We start from the raw sequence: 23,168 nt of genomic DNA, 5'->3' as shown, positions 1-23,168 counted from the left end.
TCAACAAATTCTCTATAAAATAGATATTTCCAGAAAATATGCCAAAGTATGACAGAACCATCAGTTCACACTGTAAATAACAGAAAGTTATAGTTTATTACTATTTATATGCAGTCATTAAATGTTATATAGCAGCAATGTATTTCAGCTGTAAATGTCAGAGATAAGCTCCTCCTGTCATTATATTCATGAAGATTGTTATTTTCACTTTGCTAGAACTTGTATTATTCCTATAATCAAAATTATAATTTTAACTAACACATTACACTAGAAACAAATCTGAATAAACATTTTATCTACCTCTGCAATGCATGCCTGAAAAAAAGCTCACTCAAGAGTTAAACAGCACTGGAATTGTGTTTATTGTCTTAGCAAGGTGCATAAATCAGCCCATGTGATCCTGTGATAAAACTTTCAATAAAGTTACTAGATAGTCTTTGTTTTTATTCAGAACCACCTATCCACAAGGGTACTACTAAATGAATCACTGCTGGTCCAAGTGGGAATTTGCATTTATGCTGTACAATACATGCAGGGAAACCTACTACAGGGAAAAATGGCATTCACCTAGTTAAACAACAGAATTACTCTCTCTGCGAGTCCAGGTCAGTATCATACGTGTACTAACAAACTGGCTGTTCAGCTGCCTCACTAGGTGTCTTCAGGAAGCAATCCTACCTCACAAACTACCCTTACCCAGAACTAATGTGGTGTTATATTTTCAGTAACAATGTTCCACTACAGTGCCAGTTGGTCCTTCACTTTACAGATTGACTGTCATACCTTTTCCTCAAGACATACATTAACTTACAAAGAAAATGAGGAAGTTTGGTTTAAGACCAAGCTTAAAAAGCCACTAACTACACTGTGAAATTCTTTGGAGATGGAAGATCTTTAAAAAAATCAGTATTATCTCCAACTCAAAAAGCTGCACTAAAATACCAATAAAACAGCCCACCTTTGGCTAGAAATTAAGCAGATCTTTAGATATCTTTAGATAATGAAGAAGAAAATCCATAAAAATCCTGTTAAGTAAGACAGGAAAGCACAATAGTACAGAGAACGTGCAATGCAAAAAAAAAACATAATGCATTTCAATAAAATTGATATAAAACTGCTTTAAAAGGTCAAAGGTCAGTGACAAGCTGAGAGACTTTTCTCGTAAGTTTCCTTATTCTTCTAAATTTCTTTTATTCTCCTAACTTTCTGGTGATGTTGGCATGTCACCAGACTGAGATTTAGCCCTTATTATGATCTGCCACTGACCTGTGGTAGACAAAGACAGATTTTGGCTGCAGCACTGCAAGAGTGTGACAAATAGGCAGTGGTACCTCCTTAGGGTAAAATGGCATTGAGGGCTGTTACTTGGAGACTTGAAACAGCTGGTGGGATTCTATCACAGCTCTATGATAAGTTTTTCCTGTTTAATCTCCTTTTCAACTCTTAAGGGAGTCTTCTCACTTGTTCTTTGGTTGCTGTGATCTCTAGAAACAATGGCAACCATCCGTTCCTTGAGAATTACACTGGAATAACCCTTACTAAAGAGAGATTTTAAGTAACACATTTGAATGCCTTTTGATGTTCTCCTTAATCACTAACTTTTTTAGGTACACAATTATAAAGTATAACTTATAAGTTAAATTTTCACAGTCACTCTGAAAGAATACTGGTCTGTCCCCAGGATCGTCTTAATACAGAAAGCAGAAAAACCATTTTAATTAAAAGAAAACATGTGACATAGTTTAAGCCCATCTGAAAGTTAAAACAGTTAAAATCCATGCAGCCATTCCTCTCCCTCCAGCCCCTCCAGGTGGTTGGGGCGGGAGGGAGAGAGTGAAGGAAAGAAATTAACAGTAACAGCAACAATACCAATTGTTATATAGAAATATACCAAAAAAATAGCAATAGTTTATATAAGCAGGCGAGTACACACAAAATGCTCATTTGAATCCAATCAATCCAGAGCCATAAGTCTTTCCAAGACAAAAGGACATCATAGCACTCAAGCCCTGGGAATACACCACACCCCCTTCCTTCTCAGAAGTGAGAATCCCTTACTTCTGTTCCCCAGCAGCGATGGTATGGTAGAGAACAAGAGTTCTCTTATGGTAGAGAACAAGACAGGCACAACCACACAGCTCCAAGCCCCATCCCCTCATTGCTACCATGAGAAAATAAAATCTCTTGTGGCCAAAACTACAACATCAGAGAATGCAGCAAAAATGAAATAGAAAGGACACTGGCATCATAAAAAGACAAAAAATAAATAGATGGCAAAGAAGCATAAATACCTCTTGGGAAAGTTCTGCATTTTCCTTCTTCTCTGTAGCCAGATCTTCACTTCAGGTGTTGATTCAGGAGTTGGTTTTGTATGATCAATGGTATATAAATCTTTGCCCTGTTTCCACAGCTGGTATCTCTCTGGTTGAAACTTCCTCACAAAGACATCCATGGATATTGACACCATGTCTCTCCTACAAGTGCACTGTAAGACAAGGTATTTATTTGTAAGTGACAAGTACTGGCATATGCCACAGTTTGCAGTTAGAAAGCCCAAAACAAAAATCCCACATGTACAAACCAATTCTACTTTAATCAGTATTTTCCTTTTTCACCTTTTCTCAATTTTCAAGAGGAGAGGATTATTCAAAAGAAAGCACTATCTGAACAAATGTGTCACACTGGGATTCCCTAGTACTTTAGGACACTTGTTTCATTAACTTCTACGGGTTAAGAACAAAAAGAAACTATAGCGTTCTTTCTGCTCTATTGGCTGGTTTTGACAATTTTAAGGAAACCTAGCTACCTCGAATCCAAAGATTGCACATATCTTGAGTGACATCAGAATTTAACTTTTAAAAATACCTCTTGTAGTATCCTGTTGACCCAAAGGTCTTTACAGGCATTTACAGTCCCAGCACTTAACTCTTCAAAACATAAATACATTCAAGTACCACATCAAGTTACAGTTTTGTCCATTTTTTTCCTTCAAAGAGTAGAAAGGAAGCAAGAGAGAGGAGTATTGTGTCTGAGGTCTGGAAGGGTGTGCTAATATCCAGGTAATCCAATCCACTCTACAGTGCAGACTCTAGAATCACCTGTAAGACCTTCCTCATCAACTTTAATCTAATCCCTAACTTTAGTCCCCCAAAGAATTTTTGCATTGTTTTTCTCATGCATCTGTGTAGTGTATTTTTGTCTTATTTGAATAGACTCTTAATGGTCATGAAAATGGCAAAGAAGCCTCTGCTTGAAATACTGTATATGCTGAGTCAGTTTTCAGATTAAAGTCATTGTACCCAGTACCCAAAAACACTTGACAGCAGGCAACTGTATTAAGTAAATCAATACATCTACAGTACCTAAACTACTATAGTGGGTTAATCCTGGCTGACTGTCAGGTGTCCACCAATTTGCTCTTCCATTTCCCCTCCTCAGCAGGACAGGGGAAGAAAATAAGATGGAAAATGCCACGGGTCTAGATAAGAACAGGCAGGTCACTGAGCAGCTACCATCTTTGACTTCTCTTGAGGAAAATACATTAATGTAAATTAATAACAGGTTATGGCAGTGAGAAACAAGAACAAAACTAAAACCAACTTCCTTCACACCCATTTTTCAGGCTTTACTTCACTCCTGACTGGTATCTGTGGGGATGTTTCTTTCACATTTTTCTCCCTTTTTTCTCTCACGGCTGCTGCAGAGTGATTTTTATTCTTTCTAAATTTGCTGTCACATGAATGCCACCAAAGTAGCTGGCATGCTCAGCTTTGGGCAGCAGTAAGTTCATTTTGGAGTCAGTTGGATTTGGCTCTGTCCAGTGTGTGAACTGCTCCTGATCAAGAGATGGTAGTAATTAGCCACTGCTAAAGCAACTCTACACTACCAAAAACTTGCCACAAAAACCTTAGCAAATTTTTCTCAAATTGAAAGCAAACTGATTGTCTAAAACATAGTCTTACATGAAAAAACTTTGAAAGAACTTCGCTATAGCTTAGTAACTCTGACTAATTTTTTCAGGTAAGAAGAGGTGTATAGAAAAAATTTAATGATAAATAAATGGCCTGCCATTATGGTTTACTACAGCTAGTTTTATTACATTTTTTTAAACAAGCAGAAACAGACAAAGGACTGAATGCTACTTTCCTACCAGCAAGGTTTCTGCACACTAAATGCAGATTTCTTTATCTACTATTTCCAACTGTCATTTCTAGTTCACCCTTCTTCCTCTTTAAATTCACAATATATATATTGAAAAAGCATCTGAGATGTCTTAAAAATGCTTGCTTTCCTTTCAAAGTCAGCATTGCTACACTGCATATTCCCAACACTGCCATCTAATGGAGGATGAAATGGAAAGAAGGGGAAAAAATTCAAGACAGAAATTGCAATTTTATGCAGCTGCCTTTAATTATAGTTTTTATCCAAAATACCATCTGAATGCTCCCTTTTCAAACAACATGCATATACACACTTATACATGCACTCTGTAAAAAACTCAAACATATTAGAAATAGTGTGTTCCATTCAGAGAGTCCTTGACTGGACACAACGAGCAGTAAAAAAAAGCAATGAAGACACTTCTATATACTGGAAAAGTGCACAGAAATCCACAGTAATATTTTTAACTTTTAAAACTGGAATCTGTAATATAAAGACAAGTAATAGTGGATTTTCTCTCTCTTTAATGGACAAAATCTTTTCACATTTGAGCCCTGTTGTGACAAACCAGTAAGAAATTACAGTCAAAGCCAAAATTTTGTTGTTAAACACCAAGACTTCCAGAGCCTTGACAGAAAATAATTACTTAAGTAAGCACTGAAGCATTAAGAAAGAAAATACATCTAGAAATAAAATGTATTCTATGCTGGAATGAGAATAAGGTATTAAAGGACTCAAATCACATCTAAATGGGACACAATTTCTGTCTTTCTGTAATCTTTGCTCAGTTTCCATTTCATTTAATACAACTACTACAGAAGAATTAACAAAACCAGGCAGGTGTCAGAAATTTTAAGTTTTAAAATTTTAAAAGTATACTTTTGAGTAAAAAGTAACAGAGTAACCTCATGCTCAACATGTATCACTGCCCCAAAGAACAGAAGACAGGCTTCCAGGCACTGAAAGGGTGGACGTACTTGGAATAATCATACCAGATGACATCAGCAGATGCATTCTGGAAATTATTTCTACCCATATTTCCTCAAATGATTCAAGGAAAAAAAAAAAAAAAAAAACACAAAACACCACAAACACTAAAACTGTTGCTTTGATAAATTATCTGGAGGATCTTCCATTCTTCTTGGTGGTGGTGGTGGTAGTTTTTACTCGTTTTAATTAATTTCTCATTTGACTGGCTTGTAGCTGGCAATTATGTCACTTCCTGCAACTAACTTGAAAAAGTGACTAAAAAATTCTCTCTAAAAGAAAACAAAATGTGATTCCGTTAAAGAAGGTTCCTGGGAAAATAACAAAACGCACATCTCCCTGTCTACTAAAGTATTCAGCAGTGGTTTTTTTGGGGGTTTTTGGTTTTTTTAAACTTGTAATATTTTTTAAAGTAAATGCAAAATCTAAGTAATTGGACTACCATGTAAAAGGCAGCATATGTTGCCACAGATAAATGTCACAACCTTTGTACTGAAAATTATTTTCTATTTACAACAGAATTAGTTTAATACTTATTCTTTAACCAAAGTCTAGTATGACAATCAGCATACTTAAGAGAATGAAACTCCTTCACAATTCTTACTCTTAAATTCTTACTATCGACATCATCAATGATACCACCACTACACTTATTATTTATCCTGCCACATATATACTTGAAAGTAAGCAATTCAACTAAAATTTATTAGTAAAGGCAAACCTTTACAGAACAAATTGTAAGAAAAAAGTTTAAGCAACTTTAACTAATTGACAGAAATATATGTGAGATATATTTGTGATATGAGAACATCACCTACAAGACACAAACACAGCCAAAAGGATAATTTCAAACACAATCCTATTTGTGAATGGAAAAGAGAAAAATTATTTTTTGTATAAATAAATTAGTAAATAAATAAATAATTTTCCCCCCCCATTTTATACTCTGATTCAGGAAAATACAAAAGAATATACAACAAGCTTCTAGACTTATACATATTAAGTTAAACACACACATAAGCACATTCTAAAATACATGACGTACCTAAGTAGAGTTTTTATAAAACATTTTTTTGTATCAATGGCAAGTGCATGACTTACAGATCTTTCCAGCTTTTCATCATTGGTATTTAATATTTAAAGATGAAAAGCTCTGTCATCAAATGAATCACGGGATTTTAAAAACTAGCAAAAAAAATCTGTAGAGGATATAATATTTTGCTACAACAGAAAGTTAATAGATGGCTTATTATTTCACTAGTAGAGGAGTACTATTTCTTAGAAGCATAGATATCTTTTAAGCACAGAAATCTGCATCCAGATTCAAGTCTTCATGATTTGTGTTTTTATTTTTTAGTTCAGTGAAGTACACTTCAGATGCAACTTGTAAGACATGAACTGATGTCTTCGTTCACAAAAGTGTCTTCTCCACAAAAACATTAGTTGTTATACTAGTGTGTTAAAATTTAATGCACTAAGCTTGAAATATCAGAAGGATTTTTAACATTTTGCACTAAGTACTGGATTTTGTTAAATTAAATTAAAATGTGATTTTACACTATATCTGAAATCTATTTTAGTTATATGTCTTCTGAAGTTTTAAGCTGACGAATAGTAGTACTTCATTACGCTATTCTTTTCCTTTCACTTACATAATCATTTCAGAGAGAAAGCATTATCTAATTCACATTGCAACTGCACAATGTATGTAAACTACACACCTATGGGACATCATATGGAGCCTAACATACAGGGGAGGGCACAAGGTGGGGTGATTGGGGGTACACCAACAGGGAAACGGGAAGACGGTGTTCCTGGGGGGAGGGCCAATGAAAGAATGGGGAGCAGGGAATTTTCTAGAAGGGAAGGAGTGAGTTACAAACGATTGATCCCAAGATGTTCCCAGCCCTGATTGATGATCAGAAGCCAATTTATTGGGCCAAACATGGCGTTTATATAGGATCTCTTAACAGTACAACCATCCAACGACCTTAAACATTGCCTTATATGGCAACACCCTATTCTTCTTTCCTTCACCTGAGTTACTGTTTGCTTAACCCTGCACCCGTCATCTGCTAACATGTCTTGCTCCTTTTGTCCTGTGTGTTTCATCTTATATCCTGTTTTCACAACCCATATCCACAATGCACTATATCCCACTCTCACAATACTTTCAATGAATTTCCAAACAATGTAAAAAATGCATTTTGATAAAAAACATTTTATAGGTGCTGTGACTGGAAGTGCTTCCTGTGGACTGCCTGTAGAAGTGCTTCACAGGCACTGTTTGCTAAGAGGACAGGATTTAATAAAACCTGGTATCAGTAACTGTCCTTTGCTATGGAATCAGGCTGTGATGTATTTTCACACAAACCTTCTGGCAACTTGTAAGTAGTGTTGGAGAAACCTTTGGTAGCAGTTAGCCATCTGTACAAGCACTGAGAAAGCAAGCTTTCCTTTTTTGGTAAATCATAGACAGTACGCTCTTTCCCCTGACACATCGTGTCACACACAACAAAAACACAAATGCAAAACACCATTCTTTAAGGTCCTTTTTACAGAATAGAAAAAATACACTCCTGAATTCATTATTTGTATTCATATACACAAACAGTCTGCAATATTTTTCAAAGAGTTCAATATTAAATAGTGCCTTACAAAATATCTGGCTTTTTTTCCTAATTCCTATTTAGAATTTATTTTATGTTTACATATAATGCCACCTACACGTTCTTACAAAAAAGACTCAGTTTGCATTATATAAAATTGATTACATCAGCATCAGTTAACATTACAAAAATGTGGTCATTTTTCTCCCATTCCTTTGAAAGCTGGACAACAGAAACAGTGTGACAAGACACAACTAAAAGAAGCCATATTTTCTTAAATATTCCACCTCACAGCCCTTCTTCCTCTTTATCCTTCAGCGGTATCTTTAATGGCACTACACTTACCCCTTGAAAGACTGAGTCACTATTAAAGTCACTATTAATCTCTTTTTTTTTATTCTGATTTCAATCTGTATTTCTACCTTGAATCTTTCTCCTGTTTCACTCACATTTACTTCTGTGTCCATCCCTGTTGTCTGTGCAACAGAAACTCCGTCCCTGGAGCCTTTATCTCTCTGCTGTGTGTAAACTGCTCTTGCTCCATCATTCTCTTAGCTCTCTGTTCTTTCCTTAGTACCTTTGGACTTTGCTCTCAGATCTTTAAAGCAACGGCTTCTACCCCATATCTTTATCTGCCTACCAATTCCTGATTTAAAATGGAAGTATTCTGCACATGCAAAATTAGAATTTATTTTAATGAAATTAACCTCTACCTGCAAACCAAAATTAACCAATTCTCTAACAGCTCCTAAAGTAAGAAAACGGTCTGTGCAATAACGTGTGTGCATATATATTTAAATGTATATATATAATTATAAAAAAATAACTTGTTGTGCAGTACCTAATATGGACACTAGGTCATACATACTATGACAGTTATCTTTTGCATACAAACATTACAGTCACTATGATGGATTTACTAACAGAAATTTTGCTATTATCAAACATAAAAAAGAAATTCACAAATGACCCAAGTACAGCAATTCTGATGAACTGCATTATTCTTAGCTCATTAATTATAGCAAAGGGAAACCTGTAATACATTGTACAGTAAGAAGATAATGTAACAGGATACCTGGTAAGGAAACATTCCTTCTCTATTTTCAAGAATCAAAAGAAAATCAATAGGATATCAATTTTAAAATTCCATTCTAAACATGCCACCTGGGGAAAACCTCAAATTAGAACTTGAAATATTGCAGATTAAAGGAGAACATATACACCTGGTATGAGTAAATGAGCTGAGGAATAGGAGATTTTCTTTTATTTTGGATATCAATTTATCAGTTAAAATAAACTGTTACTCCACTGGATTACTTAAGGCCATTTTCCAGCACAATTAGTATGTGCCAGTTAACATCACCAGTTAGTGTGATACAGCAAGTCAAATTACTGTCAGGACTTTCAGAAGTCTTTCTTAAATTTAGGTTTAAATTTAGGTTTAACAATAATTGACGATTCACGGCAATATAACCAGATGAGTATATTGAATCTTTTTTCTACACAACTCAAATTCTTAGAGAGCTCTAAGTCTAGTTGTCATGATTAAAAACTACAGTTGCATTTACAGATGGTAAAGTTGAGGGACTGATCATGTTGAAAATTAGATACTATTATTGTATAAACCTCAGAACTGTTGGACACTTCTCACTGCTGTGTCCTAAACACAGCACAGAAAATGGAGTAGTGACATGTCCCTATATTTATAAAGTTACAAATTACTTTTTGAAATATTTTTAAAGTATTTTTTCTATTTTAATAAGTATTTTGAGATGTTCTAAAATTTCATTTTACATTTTTTTCTCAGGTTTCACCTATTAGCATCTAGTTCATTATATTAATGGATGCTAAAGCCAGCAAATTAATATTATCAATGTAGATCACAATACCTAATGACCATCTGGGGGAAGGAGAAGAATGCAGTGAAATTCCAATCAGAAGGAAAAGTTCTGGCCAAGTCCCATGCAAAGCATGTAAAACTCCATCATATTCATTAAGTTTCTCTAAAGCACAATATAAATTCTTGCAAAAGTGTGGCTAATTTTTTTCAAGACTGAGATGCCCAAAATTCATCACTCATGTATATCTTGTAGCTTCTTTAAATTCTGAATGACACAGCAGGATGAATGAACCAGTGGTCTTAATACATCAACAATCTCATTGCTTCAACTGGTAAGCATTATTTATAACTGAAATTCATAGATGATAAGGTTAAAATATTAAGACCAAACAGATTTATTTTAGATTCTCAATCTACTGGATTTTATTTTTTTTCCAAAATGACTCTTCCATCAAGTTTCATCAAGACACATCATTTGTTCTTTTGCTCAGCAAAGTAGAACAATATTTAGAAAAGCTATATACATTCAAATAAATAATGAAAAAATGTGTAGTTTTATGAAACTTCCTTCCAGGAATTTCAGGATGCTTTGCAAATACTTGTGTTTCTTCCTCATAACAGAGAAGAAGAAACGAGACCAAAGAAAGGCTTATTTATAATGGTCACAAGGCAAGCCATAGTCAGAAATGACACTGGAATATATTCAATTTTCAACTTCCTGCTTCCGATGTAAGTCTAAAAAGAGGAAAACAGTCATTTTTTTCTATTCTTAAAATAATTTTTTTCAAGACTCTCATACTATTCAAATTCTATTAAAAAGCAAGAAAAGAACAGCAGAAAAATATTAGTGAATAAGAAATTACGGGGTTCTACCATGTATTTTAAAATGTAATAAAACAACAAAAATGTTAAATGATTTGCAGCTATTTATGTAGCTTACACCTTAACAAAAGACAGAAAGGAATTAAATTAGCTATGCAATGTTCTAACAAACATGTCCTATTTAAATCTAAACTAAGCAAGCAAAGAAGCATCGTGATAGTAAAAAAAACCCAAACAACAAAATTTAAATAAAAAAAAAAAACAACAAAAACAGAACAAACAAAAAATCAACAACAAAAAAAAAACACATGCAAAAGAAAATCACACAAAAGACAGCATAAAACCAAAAACCACAACAAGAAACAAAACACAAACCAAGGGAAAAAACCAAACAAACAAACCAAAAGAAAAAAATACCACAAAACCAAAACAATAACAAATCCCATATCTCCAACCCTCTAAAAAAGCTAAAAAGAGGCAAACCTTCCCAGAACAATGCAAAGAAGAAACATCAATTTTGGAGGAACTTCAAAAGCAAGAGTTTCTGTCAGTGTTAAGTGACAGAAACCATACAGCTGCGAACAGTGCTGTGTTGAAGCTCTTCTGAGACACTGGGAAGAGAGGCTTTGTAACAATGGTTGTTGAGGTTTGAGATGATAGGAGAGGAAGAGAAGGTAGCACAAAATGTCAGTACCACAGAAACTGCAGAATTCTCTACAATTTTTTCCTCCAATAAAGAAAACCTGTTTGTAAGCCCCATTTTTGCAGTGAAGACACTGACTCGCTCTTGCTGTAAGGCATCTTGCAGTCCTATGAACTAAACTCCTCAAATATTCCTGCCAGGGTAGTGAAGTGGCCAGTTGAGCACAAAAACAGCAACAACATTTAGGAATGAAATCTACTTACAACAAAACTATAATGGCAACTATCTTGGAACACCAGGTTCAACTATTAAAGCCACTCAAATTTATACTTGCAAAAAGAGGAATCAAACAAGTGAAACCAGTGCATTATATATTTCACCTACCACAAAGAGAAGAGTAACTGAACCAAACAAAAATTCACTGACTTAAGTGTGCACTCAAAATAAGTGAAACTACTCTTAGACATTTTTGGAAGAAATGGAGTATGCTTCTCTTGACTAAAGCTCTCGAACAAAAAAACAGATTCACTGATGGGAAACGAAGTCTTTTTTAGCAAGCCCTGGGTTATCAACAAATACATCATTGTCACTAAAGATCCTAGAGAAACATCTGCCAATAGTCATGGAAAATTGAACTCATTCCTAGAAAATATGAGTTTCCAACCAACAAATATGATAGACAAAAAGAAAAGCTCAATGTAAACAGAGAGTGCATTCAATTTAAACTCTAATAAAAAAAAAATTACAGACCATTCACAGCAACAGAATTTCGTTTCACTCAAGCAAAGAAAGAAACAAAGGAAAAATTATATTGACAATGCAGGCTTTTCCCTTCCCTCCTTTTTGTCACCTTTTTTTTTTTTTTGTCAAATCTTTTTTTTTTAAATCACTCACCCTGACTTCCTATCATAAAGCTTTCATGAAAATGTTTTTAAATCATCCTGACTATTATTAACTGTCACCAAGCTACCACAGTGTTGCATGCTACCTGGAGTCTATCATCTTTAACATTAAATCTTTATTGCAAAAGATGTGTTTTAATTTTAAACAAGCTAAGGTAAATTTGCTGCTTTAATGTAAATTTCTGTATGACACAGGACACAACCTTTATAAACAGTTAGTAGGTTAAAAATGCCTTGTCTCAAACAGGATTTACATTTAGATGGGCATACTGTGGTACTTCTTAACACAAAACACACAACTTTCTCAGTGAAGAGAGTTTCACCCATCAAAAGATGGCATTTTCAGTACATATGCATTCATATAGCTATACTTATCTATATAAAGTATATTTGAGAGCAGTGACATACTAGTGCAACTGCTTTGCTTCACCCTGCAGAGAATGTGACTAAACACCAACTCCTTCACCATTTTGTCTTTGAGAATAATGAAAATTAGGTTCTACATTCTTGTTCTTGTTTCCTCTGGTCTCCCTGGAAGGAAAAGATTGTTCTTCCACTTTTATTGTACCTTTTAACTAGACATTTTCATGATCGCCCTTTCAGCCGTGTTTTTCAAAACAACTGTTTTCTTTTTAACAATTCTATTTCAATGGCTGGAGAAAGGAGCCCACAGGAAGCACTGCACCTGGGGAGGAAAACCGCCATGAACCAAGAGCAGCTCACCCAGCAGGGCCCAGGAGGAGCACGGGCCGGCGGTGAGCAGCCCAGTTCCCTGCCGGGCTCACTGGGCGTGCTGCCAGCGGGAGCCGGAGGGATCCTGCCCTCTCCCCTGCCCCGTGAGGCCACACCTGGAGTGCGGTGCCCGCTCTGGGCTCTCCAGCCTACGAGAGATGAGGAGCTACTGGGGAGAGCCCAGAGAAGGGCCACAAACACGGTAAAGGAACACGGGTTTCCCTCTCCCATGAGGGAAAGCTGAGGGAGCTGGATCGGTTCTTCCTGGAGAAGATGCAGCAGCACCAGACTCACCACAGGACCTGACAAACTGAGGGGTTTAAGGCCACCAAAAGACGTCTGACAGTCCGAGTGGGGTCTTTTCCCTCTGGGCTGTGTGTTGTGCTCGCCACGCAACAGCCGGGTGCCAGAGGCTCCTGTATTCGCACACTCGGCCCAGTGTGCGGCCTCCAGCAGGACCCAGGCCCTGCCCTGGCAGTGCCCACAGCACCACTGAGGGCTCCCGGCCACTTCCTCCGTCCCGGACGCCTCCTGCAGGTACCCTGTGCCAGCCGAGTCCCACTGGCTGGGCGGGAGCAGAGTGGAAGGGACATTTCTCCTGCCTGGGGGAACGGAGTGGGAGGCAGGTGTCGAAGGCAGCTGAGGGGCTGCTCGGTCACTTTCCAGTAAACTCTCCTTAGCCTGCAAGGAGACCCTTCGGGAGGCCCCCGTCTCCCCTCCCTGCCCACGCTCTGGGCCTTCTCTGCTGCCCGCTTCCCGGCGCCAGAGCAGCTCCGGCCCCGGGCCCGTCTCTGGCAGCCCATGGCGCGCGGTGCCGCAGAGGCTCTGCAGGAGAGCGGCTCCGCCGCGCCGGCCGCCCCGAGCGGGGGGCAGCGGGAGGCTGCGGCGGCCGGGCCGTGCCCCATCTGCCTGGGCGACCTGGACGACGCGGCGTACGTGGACACCTGCCTGCACACCTTCTGCTTCGCCTGCATCCGGCAGTGGGCCGCCGTGCGCGCCGCCTGCCCGCTCTGCCGGCAGCGCTTCGGCCGCATCCTGCACTCCGTCAGGGCGGACGACGACTACGAGGAGTACGTGCTCGGCCCGCCCGGCTGCCGCCAGAGCGCCGCGCCCGGGCACGGCGCGCTCGGCCCGTCCCCGCACTGGCGCTATCGGCTGCGCCCGCGGCCCCGCCGCCATCCCCCTGCCATGAGAAGGGGGCGGCCCCCGGGGGACGGACGGAGAGCTCCAAGAAGCTCCGACACCTCTGCCCGATAGGCTCCGGGCGGCGCCCGGCCCGCCCCGCCGCCGCACCTGCCATCCTCTCGCACGTGCCGGGGGCGCGGCTTGCGGCCCTCGTGCGCTTGGAATGAACATCCAGAGTATTCCCGGAGCACGCGTCTCTCACAGCCCCTTGGTACACCGCATATGAATACACTCATTCGGTGGAGGTGTTATTTCATCTCTGTCTCTCTTTTTCATTGCTATTATTATTAGTCATAATAGTATTGTTATTAAATTATTAAAGTGTTCTTATCTCAACCCAAAAGGTTTATCCTTTTTTTTTCCAATTCTCCTGCCCAGTAAGGAGAGGGTGGTAAGTGGGTGCATGGATCTCAGTTCCTGGTTGGTGTTCTTCAGGTGGAAGAACCCCAGCTTTAATTGGTGCTGGTGCTGGAAAATCGTTGACTTTGGACACAACAAAGATCCAGAAGCTTTTCAGAGCATGATTCGCTCAAAACCAAAGGAAGCCACTTCAGGCAATGCTTTCTAACAGTGCCTTGTTAGTACAGGAAAACAAAAGGGGACAATGTCCAGAACGTGCTGTGAATTTCTTTATATAAATGCTGCAACAGAGCCTCTTTCACTTGAACTCCCAAAGCCTTCCCTCTCCAAGCACCAGAGCATCGCTGCCCAAGCTCTGTGGCCATCAGCCAGAATGCCTGACCTGAAGCAAAGCAAGGTCCATGGACACTTGCACCCTTGGCTCGGTGTTTTTTGCAGAGCAAAGCTCTAAACTCCAAGCATCCCAGAACTTCGGGAGCCACCCAAGAAGCAGACTGACATGCAAGCAAAGCACATCTGTGCCAGGGGCCAAAACATGGGTTTCCCACCCCTCTCTATCTCTGAGTCTTACTGGGCCCATCCCAGTCCCCCACTTTCAGTCCTCTCCCCAGATACACCAGCACCATATTTGAACATCTCCACGAGCTCCACACAATCCCCTTTTGCTGGGGCAGCCCCACAAACTCTTATCCCACATCCCACATGGGTCCTCAGCCCTGCTGGCAGAGTTCCCATTGCCAGTGAGGCCTCTGCACAGCATTCCTGTGGGATCCATCTCCATTGACAGGGAAGGGTCTGGAGGTCCTGGGGACATGAACATACAAATGTCACTGGTGGTGTGTCCTGTGGCCAAAAGGTAGAGATGCTCTGGGGGGGAGACTGGGAGTGCTGCCAGCAGGACAGGGAGGGATCCCAACTGCTCCCCTGGCCACAGGTGGAGTGCTGTACCCAGCTCTGGACTTTCCTCCCCAGGACAGATGAGGAGCTACTGGAGAGAGCCCATGAACTGCTAAACGAACTGAAGTCTGTCCCCTTTGAGGAAAATCTGAGAGACCTGCAATGGTTCAGCCCGGAAAGGAGAAGGTACATGGGGATCTCATCATTGTTTGTAAACACCAGATGCAGTGAGTTAAAGAAGAGGGAGCTTGATTCCTCTCGAAGAAGCCCAGTGGCAGAACAGGAGGCAATGCACACAGAGTGAAATGCACTGCATTTCATTAAATCCCATTTAAGCATGAGATTAAACTTTTTCACCGTGACAATGGACTTGGACTAGGCAATTGTATATACATTTAATCACCATCTTTGGCCTTCAGTACCCTGAAGAAAATGGAAGCAGAAGGTAATCTTCCCTCTACCACTTCCCTAAGTTGTGCAAAATTAATGTGACAAAATAAGGCAAGACCATCTACGGGACTCTTTACACTTGTAACAACAGCTGTAATCAAGTTATAACTAATTACCTTTCATAAAATATGGATTTAAAATGTAGTGAAACACAGAATAAAGCCAAATTACAGTTCCCAGACTGCAAGCTAAAAGTACAAATGAAGGTCCTGACACAAGATGATGACCACCATTTCTCTTAATTCAGATAATTTACCATGCCCTAAGATCGGGAAAATTAACATTACTTCACTGTGCTTTACCACACTTAAGTTTTTCAGAGAACAATAAAAACAAAACACACTAATTCTGCAGCAATAACAGATAAATCAATTTAACTTGTTTATATATTCATCAGCCTATAAAAGACAATGAGAGGCAGAGCAAACTAAGTATCAGCAAGTGTTACAATAGCTAAGAACAATGGGGGGCATGCAGGCTCATCATTATATAAGAAACTAGAAACCATTTACTAGGGTACCAGAATTCCTTGCCATGTTTTTGGTGTAATTTATTTTATTAAACCAGCCTATAAAAGGAATTGTGTCCGGTTTATCTCCCCCCGAAAGGTTGTGGTAGTTCGAGTCCGTCCAGGGACGCCAAGTGTCCGGTTTATCTCGGCTGTTTGAGGGGCCTGGAAGGCCCGGGGGTGGCCTTGGGGCAGCCCGCGTGTCGAAGGACGAGAAGAGGCTACAGTTCTTCTTTCTGGTTTTATGTTTATTAATTGTTTATCTAAAAGATGTTCTTTCAGCCTAACAAAGATCTGCTCAGCAGTCAGCCATGGGCACACTGTCTCTGCCCTCCGGGGCAGGCACCTATCTTTATACCCATTGTGACGTGTACAATATTTATCATTTTTCCCCAATACCATCTATTCTTATAACTCGGTGTACTCTTAGTAAAAACCAATCCAAAGGTGCCACCGTGGCCAAAGAAGATGGAGGAGAAGAGGAACAGAAGGAGGACAGGACACACCCCAATTCCTCCATCTTACTCCTCTAAACCCCCCTGTACATAAATCCTAAACCTTGTGTCTCACCCTCTAATTAACTAATCCCTTCACCATTCACCCGGTGAAGCCCTCATCCTTGTCGTCTCCTGTGTAGGGTTAAAGTCCAGCTACCAGACACTTCTGGCAACATTCCAGGAGTCCCGAGCCCCCCCCAGGGTCTCGGAAGCTCAGCATCTCAGGACTGAGATCTTGAGATCCGACAGAATTGTCTCAAACCATTACTCTTTGTAATGGTAATGTAGAGAGTATCTTCAAATACCAGTGAAACTCAAAATAAAAGCAGTGACTTGTCATTAGCCAATTCAGAGGTAGGCTAGATGGTGAAATTATTGATCCAAGAAGTATCTTGTAGCACCAAACACTGCACTGACAATAAAAAGTACAAATCAAACTTTTTCTGATTTTATTTTGAGATTCATATTGATCTGCATTAGATAGGACTAATACAGGACAAGAAAGAAGTACAGAATGGGAAATACAGAAAAAAAGATGCTCATTATTGCAGAGCATTATTACCCTATAGCACAGAACACAAAGATAATTTTAGAATCAAAATCTGTGTTAATCTATGTAAAAGAAGAGATGACCACATATATCCATGGTCTTTCTCCCACACTCCTACATCCACACAGATGCTCCAGCCACACCCCAAATCTGGGAAGGTAGTATGACCAGGGATATGTGTGGTTGCAAACCACAGAAGTATCATCATTTCCTTGGCTAGGTGACTGCACCATTACCATGTTTATACCAGCTTATATACATTGAAACCATCACAACTCTTTGGCATTAGGAGGTTGGAACATATGAGTTCAGAGAGTTTTGTCCTCATCAGTAAATAGTTAGGAATCACTCTTGACATGCCGAATGTTCTTAAATTAAAACCTCTTTCACTATGCTTTAGTATTTTTAAATCAGCATACAATTAAATTAGCTGGCAAACTTTTTAAAAGCACTTTCCTCTTGTGGGTAGGGCTGTATAAATGGAGACAGAAGGGTTACAGACTTCTCTAGAAAGAGTTAAAAGGCAGTGAGATTTTGCCAAAAATGCTGATCTTCTGTAGCATATAGATTCAAAAAGCATCACACTTATGACAAAGTTATGACAACTTTGCTCTTGCAGAACAGTATGCTTAGTTTTAGCTCTTTTCCTTTTTTATTAACCAGAATGCAACAAAGAATACGTGTCATTTTATCATTATTCCTTTTGGGTGGCTGTAAAAGATAAAAGGATCGTTTGAGATCTATATGCCTTCTTTCAATAATTACTTTCTAAAGTAATCAGAATTGCCATCAGCCAGTTGTTCCTTATGTTTTGACAAAGATCAGGATTCTGCTTATGAGAGTGACAGTATGATGTGCTGCTTATTCAATTTTCTTGTCAAATTAATAGGAGATATTTTCCCACAACACTACAAGAAGATAAAGAACTTCTCTAGTCATAAGGTCTAGCCAAAAATTTGGCTAGCTTTCTGTGGGTTAGGTTCCCCCCCGCCCCCAAAACTGAGATAAATAGTTCATTAGCATTAACTGTTTGATTTTCTTAGGACAGTCAGGTGATCAGATTTACCTCTTCATAACTAGCTTACCTAGAATATTAAATATCAATGTTTTTAACTAAGGATTTTGAAAATGTGTGAAAAAAGCTGCCAGAAAGAAAAAGAATGTGTTCCAAAGCTCCAGATCCTTAAGAATATTTATTAAGATAGACACAACACATTATCCCTGGATTTCACAATACTGAGATTCTTACTTAAAAACTGCAAAATGCATTCTTTTACTGATTTTTAGTTCATTTAAAACATCCTTTTATCCCATCTTAAAAAAATAAAAGGGCTATTGAAATTTAGTTTTGAACTTCACATAAATAACTTGTCTGCATTTCATGCAAAATTATGTTGTGTTACATACCTTCCCCTCAAGAAGCCTCTACAGAAGGCTTGATTTGGCAGGGACAGAACTGGTAAGACTGAACTAACAGTCCTGTATGATATCCCAGTAGCTTTTTAATCTGTGAGAAGTCTACTAGCCACAAAGAACATGCCAAAAGAGTGGAAGAGATTTCTGCATCAATTCTGAACTAGCTCCTGTTCCATACATTTCTACAAGATGTTCTATGTTCACTTGCAACAAGCCTGAAATCTATCATTAAACAAGCTTGTATCAATTCTATGGGTTGGCAGGCAGTGAAGACCAATATTAGATAATTCAACCTCATGCTACCTACAAACACCGTGTTAAAATAAAAACCAAAACAAACGAAAAAACGTCAACAGTGGTACCTTTCCATTAAGAAATGCAAAAGCCACTTTTCCTTGCTATTTGTCACAGTAAACTGAGAAGGGAAAATGAGATTTAAAAGAAGAGTAAAAAGGATCAATAAGAAATAGTATTGACAGTTGACTACATTCAATCATGTTGATTAATTAAATTGCATTAATTAAATCAAATTAATTAATTAATTCAATACAATTTATGTTGATTCAGTATTGCAAAACCCAAATAATGCCATTGAATCTGCTCTTAAAGACTTGCACTAAGAAAGTTTTCTATGCAACCAAATAATTAAATTTCTATCAAAGAACTACCTTAATGTAGTACTTAACTTAAAGCAGAATAATCAGAATGTTACACATTTCCATTATTTTACTAGATCTTTTCCTTGCTTGCTGCATGTCTAAAAAGTCAAGAACACTTCAATTAAAGAAAATAATACAATTACATTCCGTAATATTTTTAATTAAGAATTGCAACTTGAGAAACAGAATTAAATTCAACTTCCATGCAGTGTCCAAATTTCCAAGTATTTCCATTCCACTTTGAAAAATTGATGAAGGAATGGAAATCCTCAACTGCAAAGCCTAAAACAGAAGCTCTGCCATCTTGATATGCAATCATGCACAAAATAAAGTAGTATGGGAAAGTCCTTGCAGACTTTCGTAAGTTTGGGAAATACAAGTCTATGTTCTGATTTGCAGAAGCTTTCTCTCCAAGTTCAGATCTAGCATTCTAACATGAATACACTTTATATTGTCCTCATTGAATCACCACTGCCATTTCATTCAGGCAAAAGCTGTAATTCTGTCCTTGTGGTTTTTTGACAAAAGTGAAGACTGATGTTAAGTCACATATCCTGATAGCAGGGCCTACAGGAGAAGAAATTAAACTATAGAAAGCATAGAACTGCAAACATTTTCAATAAAGGATGGAAATGACTGTAGAATTTTTATTTTTCTCCTAACATTATTCCCTTATTTCCTTTAAACATATGTAAGTCCAAATCCTAGAAAATACCATTTGGAAGCTTTGTGTTCAGCAGGGTCTCTGAACACTTAATAGAGTTATTTTTTATTTATATTGCATGTGATAAGACCAAATTAGATCATTAAATTTTAACATTCCATGGAGGAATGATAATGGCTTTCTGGTGATGTCAGAATACTTTGTATACAACTTCTGCATTTACTTTTCCAGTGTGATCAGCATCTTATTTTATTGCGCAGATGTCACTCCACCAAATTATTATCAGATTGTTCCATCTTTAAGTAGATAATTCTATGCCATATGTTTTGTAGGAATTAAGATTCTTGCACTGGTACGTACCATATTGCTCTCTCTTACTAAATACAGTTAGAGAATTAATGCTTAATAGACACATGCAGTGAACACTAAACCTGCTGCTGGGAAGGATGTGACACAAAAAGGGGGACATCGCTTGATGTTCTTTTCAACTGTAACCAACCTATTGGAAAAGAACTAGCAATTTAAACTCAAGACTTGTACATCATGAAATTCCATCAGGGAAGATAAAAGGACTGAGAATTAATGCATTTTAATTAATTGATTGCCTCTATCTTCTGAGAAAATACAAAGATTCTTCAGCTTCTATTGACTGAGGGTGGAAACCAAGGATGCACCATGCCTTGCAGATTCAGAAGTTTTGTGAACATAGGTACCTTAAGGGGAAAGTAAAACTGGGCTCAAGAGAGTCACAAACAGAAGAAAAATTAAGTTAAACCAAAACCAATTACTGCTGCTTGGGTCAGGAACACTGCATTCATCCAGATTAATCATGAGTGTGTGTGAAGTATTTGTGCTACAGGACAAAAATGTAGGTAAAGCTGACCTTTCTAAAACTAGATGCCCATCTTTCTGAAATCATTTTTCTCTGAAACATTTACTCAGCAAATAATACACCTGCTACCCTTTATGCTAAAAAGACAAAATGACCCTTTCCAATTTCTTCACTATTGCAGACATCTACAGAAGGCACAGGGATGGATTTATCGTATGCTATGTCTTCTTCTCCAAGGACAACATTCCTATGGAAAATGTCAACTGCAGTAAGCAGAGTAGCTAAATAACCCTACTAAAAATTCACATTCTTCATACAGTATCAAGTTAAATGAAACATCATCCAACAAAGGCCTGCAATTACCACAGGAATTCCCACAAATAAGCACTTTGAGTAATATACCTATCAAATGAGGTATGGGCTGGGGGGTTCATTTCCTTCTAATGTTTATTTCTTTCAGGAAAGAAAATAGAGGAAATTGAAAAAAAAATTACCAAGCAGTATATTTCAAATACAAAAAGCTATCTATTTTTCCTGTTTTTTTAGCACAGGTTTTAACCAGTTTGAAATTTTATAGATGCTACATTTATGGGAATCTTAACACGCAGAATTGCAATGTCAAGTAAATGGTTCTAGTCACAAAATGAAAGCATTTGAAATGAAATGTCTATTTCCAATGCACAAAAAGCAAACACTTTCATTATATGTCCTTTCTTGGCCTTATGCTTTTGAACTCAGCATTGACCTCTAGGAAAAAATATGCCTGATTCATTCCTATTATATGGGTTTTCAGTTCTGATTAATATCCATAGAATTACATGTATGGCCTCCTTATGTCTTTTTCCTCATTTGACCTACCCAGCTGCCTACTCTAATATTAAGAAGAGAAATTAAATTTTTTTTATCATGTTTCCAAAATGTTTTTACAGACCCCAATCTGGAAGTTCACTTCCACTAGGCACAAAAATTAATTGTGATGCTAGCTTAAATATATTCATAGACTGCCTAAGTGTTTTCTTCATTTTTGTACTGGGATTAACATGCTTGCAAGGATAATGTTTCTAAACCCACCACGTCTACAACAGAGCTACAGGACTTGGTTACTCACAACTGAAGTACATGTTGGTGTCCTGGATCCAGCCTATATGGAGAAAATCAGAAAGCTAAAATACATTTATAAACAAAATTGTAGTTTGCTTTTCAATCCAGCTTCTGGTACCTTTGCTGTCTCTCTGTGTGCTAACTCTGCCCTTTTCAATAAAAGGGTGTTTCCTCCTACTTGCTTTCAAATAAGGCTCCTTCCTATCAACAACTTTTTGAATTAACTTTTTTAGAACACAAATATTCAGAATTTCATAGTCTTTCAGGTGAGTTTTACTGTGGTCTTCTACAATGGTATTGACACTATTGTAGCACTGCTACTACAAAAAAAATTGTTAATCATAATATCTACAACTCCATTTCTTTTATTGAATAACATCCTGTATTCACACAGTCATCAGCTGCATAGACCCTAGGTCTCCGTCATTTCTAAGAGATTAAGTCCCAACTGCCACAAGAGGTCCATCTTTTTACATCACTGAACAAACAAATTAAATTTAAGCATTGACACTCTGCTGGCTTGCACACCTCTGCCAGAAGCTGAGCCCCATCACTCTCCTGTCAAAACAATATCATTTAGGACTAATGCAACATTGTCCTCCACATCTGAGAAGAGACACCAAGGGGGTGACAGGTTTGCATTATTAAATTGTCCTCTCTCAGTTAAGAGACACCTCCCTGCCATGGTTTCAGCATTTTAAAACAGTGGTAATTAATTTCTTCATCAGACACAATATAAGAATAATTTTTAAACATCCATGATGCTAAAGAGCAAAAAAAAAACAGTCCTATTACCACCACTCCACACTTCTGTAGGTCCAGTTTTCATTCATAGCTGGAATACTTGTGCTCAAGGCTTCCTACTGGCTGACTTTGTCTGCATCCTGTTACTCAAAAAATTTTATTTGTTCAAGTACAATTTTTAGATTTCTGGGAAACATAAGTTGCTCTACACTTGGAAAAGCTGCATATGTTTTACACTTGAGTAAAATTAGAAACAGGTAGTAGATTTGTAACTATTACAGGCAAAAGAATCCATATCAATCTTCCCTGCGTCAGCTAAAAAAAACTTACCCTGAAGTAATCTGAAAGTTCATGACTCCCACAGCCTGCCAGCCAAAAGAGGAAACAAAGCTTAAAACTGTAACTGAGCTCAACCATAACTAGCCAGCCTGTCTGTAGGCCCTTGTTTCACGATCTGTAACCAGTAATTCATGCAGCTTTTCACAGCTCTTTAAATGGAAGGTTTTAATCTTAAAGGAACAAATAATGAATGAAAAACAATGTTTAAACAATGAAACACTGTCCATGGATATCTATTTTGCGTTGTCTAGTCTAGTTTTTGCATTGTCT

At 38.2% G+C, this 23,168-nt stretch overlaps 1 protein-coding gene across 13 annotated transcripts in view; it reads right to left on the bottom strand.

The window, feature by feature from the left end:
• KDM4C (lysine demethylase 4C) overlaps positions 1-23,168 on the bottom strand; it is a 246,689-nt gene that overhangs the window by 119,652 nt on the left and 103,869 nt on the right. For 12 of the 13 annotated variants that reach the window (XR_012578316.1, XR_012578319.1, XR_012578318.1 and 9 more), the window contains one exon: positions 2,292-2,485. Coding sequence is in view for 8 of the 13 variants with exons in the window: in XM_074533711.1 (XP_074389812.1) it covers positions 2,292-2,485 (194 nt within the window). In the remaining 5 variants the exon portion in view is untranslated. Of the gene's footprint in view, positions 1-2,291; positions 2,486-23,168 lie in introns of those variants that run through there. The other variant, XR_012578320.1, reaches the window with a different exon arrangement.

Source organism: Zonotrichia albicollis, chromosome Z (genome assembly GCF_047830755.1).
Source record: "Zonotrichia albicollis isolate bZonAlb1 chromosome Z, bZonAlb1.hap1, whole genome shotgun sequence".
Taxonomy (NCBI): domain Eukaryota; kingdom Metazoa; phylum Chordata; class Aves; order Passeriformes; family Passerellidae; genus Zonotrichia; species Zonotrichia albicollis.
This window is presented reverse-complemented; position numbering and strand designations above follow the sequence as displayed.